General features: G+C 68.4%; 2 protein-coding genes across 2 annotated transcripts in view; one reads left to right on the top strand and one right to left on the bottom strand.

Moving 5' to 3' along the window:
* CAMSAP3 (calmodulin regulated spectrin-associated protein family, member 3) overlaps nt 1–903 on the top strand; it is a 9054-nt gene extending 8151 nt beyond the window's left edge. The window contains exons 16-18 of the mRNA XM_012729453.1: nt 3–100; nt 170–288; nt 354–903. Of these exons, the coding sequence (XP_012584907.1) occupies nt 3–100; nt 170–288; nt 354–659 (523 nt within the window). The 3' untranslated portion in view covers nt 660–903. The remainder of the gene's footprint in view (nt 1–2; nt 101–169; nt 289–353) is intronic.
* A 1144-nt stretch (nt 904–2047) lies between these two features.
* Nucleotides 2048–3129, bottom strand: part of XAB2 (XPA binding protein 2) — a 6812-nt gene continuing 5730 nt past the window's right edge. The window contains exons 15-19 of the mRNA XM_004689423.2: nt 2967–3106; nt 2722–2893; nt 2438–2567; nt 2231–2340; nt 2048–2152 (exon numbers count right to left, since the gene is read on the bottom strand). Coding sequence (XP_004689480.1) covers nt 2091–2152; nt 2231–2340; nt 2438–2567; nt 2722–2893; nt 2967–3106 — 614 coding nt within the window. The 3' untranslated portion in view covers nt 2048–2090. The remainder of the gene's footprint in view (nt 2153–2230; nt 2341–2437; nt 2568–2721; nt 2894–2966; nt 3107–3129) is intronic.

The following is a 3129-nucleotide window of genomic DNA, read 5'->3' as shown; positions in this document are numbered from 1 at the left end:
TCTGGCCTCATGTCCCCCAGCCGCCTGCCCGGCAGCCGCGAGCGCGACTGGGAGAACGGCAGCAACGCCTCGTCCCCCGCGTCGGTGCCCGAGTACACAGGTAGGTGGGCCTCCGGGCTGACCACCGGGCCGCCCCGCCCCACGTGCCGCTGACCGCCCCGCCCCCCAGGTCCACGGCTGTACAAAGAGCCCAGCGCCAAGTCCAACAAGTTCATCATCCACAACGCCCTGTCCCACTGCTGCCTGGCGGGCAAGGTGAACGAGCCGCAGAAGAACCGCATCCTCGAGGTAAGCCCGGCCTGTGGGGGGACGGCGGCCCGTCGTGGCCTGCCGCCGACCACTCCCGCCCCCAGGAAATTGAGAAGAGCAAGGCCAACCACTTCCTGATCCTCTTCCGGGACTCGAGCTGCCAGTTCCGGGCCCTCTACACGCTGTCGGGGGAGACGGAGGAGCTGTCTCGGCTGGCGGGCTACGGCCCGCGCACCGTCACGCCCGCCATGGTCGAGGGCATCTATAAGTACAACTCGGACCGCAAGCGCTTCACTCAGATCCCCGCCAAGACCATGTCCATGAGCGTGGACGCCTTCACTATCCAGGGACACCTCTGGCAGAGCAAGAAGCCCACGACTCCCAAGAAGGGCGGCAGCACCCCCAAGTAGCTCCGCCCTGGGTGGTCCGCGGGCCGGGCCCACGCGCTCTGGCCACCGCCCTCCTGGACACAGGCAGCTGGTCCTCCTGGGTCCTGTCTGTGCCGACTCTTGTCAGGGTGGGGCTGGAGACCCCACTCCCTACTTCTGTCCTGTCCTGCTGTGGGGGCTGAGCTGGGAGGTTCAGGGACTCAGGGCTCAGCTCAGTCCCCTGTCTGTCCTCCCCTGCCTTCTTGAATAAAATAATTTAAAGAGAGCTTGAACACGCTCACCTCCAGGCGACGGGGCACACAGCTCGCCGCTCTGGGCTTCTGTGCCCGCCGCCTACGTCCATTCTCTACTGACCCCTCCCGTCTCTCCTCCACCTCCTGTGGCCCCGCCAGGGGCCCCGACACAACTCAGCCAAGGTCTGGCACGACCGCCTGTCAGGGCCGTGGCAGTCCCCCAGCTGCCTCTGGACTGACCCCTAGGCCCCAGAGGCCGAGGCTGCCTCCCCCGCACGGGCCTCGGCCATACTGTACTCGAGCGCTCAGTCCGTCTGCCACGTTTCTGGGCTCGGTTAATGTCTGGGTTTGGGGTCCCCACTGTCTCTCCTCTAGGCTCCACGCCTGAGGGCCCCACCCCCTGGGCAGGAAACAATGGCCATCTCAGGTAGGACCTACGCCACCCGCTCGCCATGGCTGAGGTGTGCGAGGCAAGGGGGAGCCCCGCAGCACCACGCGACACCGCAGGTTCTGGCTTGCACCCCCCCCCCAACAACCATCCCAGCCCATGAGCCAGGCGGCCCCAGCCAACCCCCACAGCAGCCTGCCCGGCCTGTTCAGGGCACAAATCTGATTATGTCCCGCAATGCCCAAAATCCCTTAATAGCGCAGCAGAGCTTGATCACGGCTTCCCGGAGCTTAAGACAGGCCACGCCGGGCCCAGGCTGCGGCTGGTCTAGCTCCTGGCGGCAGCCCAGGGCGGGCGCTCCAGCTGGGCCGCAGGGCTGAGGCCTGGGCCGCCTGTCTCCTGTCTCCTCCCACAGGGGGGTGGGTCCTCTTGGCCAACGAGAAAGGCGGTCTGGAGGGGGAGGGGCACCCGAGGCGGGAGACGGGCTGCACTGGCGTTAGGGGCAGAAGTTGGCCAGTGGGGGCACATGCTCACCCCCACCACGAACTTGGGGCTCAGGGAGTACTCCGGCAGCACAACCTGGCCTCGGAGTCCAAACTGGCTTGGCGGGTGAGGGTGGGGCCTGCGGCCTGGCCTGGGGCCCAGAGGCCCCACCTCCCACACCAGCCAATCTGGGGGTGGGGTGCGGTCGGGCTCGGGCTCAGGGCCAGGGCAATGCCAGGCTGGCCACCCCTCTGGGCACCTGGGCGGCAGAAAGCGTGGGCCGGAAGGAAGGAGGCTCAAGACCATGAGGTACAAAAGCAGGATTCATTGTTGGGGAGCGGGGGGAGCTCAGTCTTCCTTCAGGCTCCCGAACACAGCCGCTGGCACGCTCTGCTGCTCCAGCCGCACCTCTGTGGGAGGCAGGACACCCCGGTCACTCCAGGCTGGGTCCCTGGCCCGCCCCCCAGTGTCCCGCCGGCGGCTCTCACCATTGGGCTCCAGGTCCATCTCGTCCTCGTCCTCGTCCTCCCCCAGCTCAATCTCCTCCGGGTTGGCCTGCTGCGCCAGCTCAGCCAGCTCCTCCCGGGAAGCGTCGCTCCTGGGGCAGGAGGGGGCCAGGCTCGGGAGGGCTGTCTTCCCAGCACTCCCTTCCGGAAAGAGCTGGCGCCCGGCCCAGCCCTGCACCCCGCCCTCACCTCACAAACAGGATCTTGCTCTGGGCCCTCGGGGGCTGGTCCCGTTCGGCCTCAGCTGCCAGCTGCTCTGCCCGCTGCTCCAGCAGCTTCATGTCGTCCATACCGCTCTGCCCGGGGGCGAGGTCGGACACTGATGGGGCACAGGGGTCAGATGCCACGGTGGGTCCTGTCCAAGACCCCCGCCCGCCGGGAGTCCCGAGCCTGAAGCGGGGGAGGAGGGCGCCTCGAGGCTCCCATGCCCAGGCGGTGGGGCACGGGCGGAGGCGGTGCCGGCCGCAGCTCACCGGTGCCCGTGGCGCTGCCCGACACCTTGAGCATCTGCGAGGCCATGAAGTTGACCTGCGTGTTGTAGGTGGCCTGCACGCTGCGGCGGAGACGCAGCATCTCGCGGATGGTGTCCTCGTTGCCGTGCCGCACCTCGAAGTCCTTCCACGTTTGCCAGAAGGCCCCTGTCGTCTGCAGGCGGGGGTGTGAGCGGGCCCGTGCGGCCGGCGCCCCGACACCCGCCCCGTCGGGGAGCCCGTCCTACCCGGGGGTCGCAGATTTGGGAGCAGAAGCTGTAGATGGCCCGGGCGCGGTCGATCTCGCCCAGCTTGCACTCCATGTCGGCGAAGCGCAGGCACATCTCCCGGGCGTGCTCGTCCGACAGCACCTGGGCGCGCGGGGGCGGCGCTCAGCGGCGACCTTGGCAC

Source organism: Condylura cristata, unplaced genomic scaffold (assembly GCF_000260355.1).
Source record: "Condylura cristata isolate star-nosed mole 26May11 unplaced genomic scaffold, ConCri1.0 scaffold00025, whole genome shotgun sequence".
Taxonomy (NCBI): Eukaryota; Metazoa; Chordata; class Mammalia; order Eulipotyphla; family Talpidae; genus Condylura; species Condylura cristata.
This window is presented reverse-complemented; position numbering and strand designations above follow the sequence as displayed.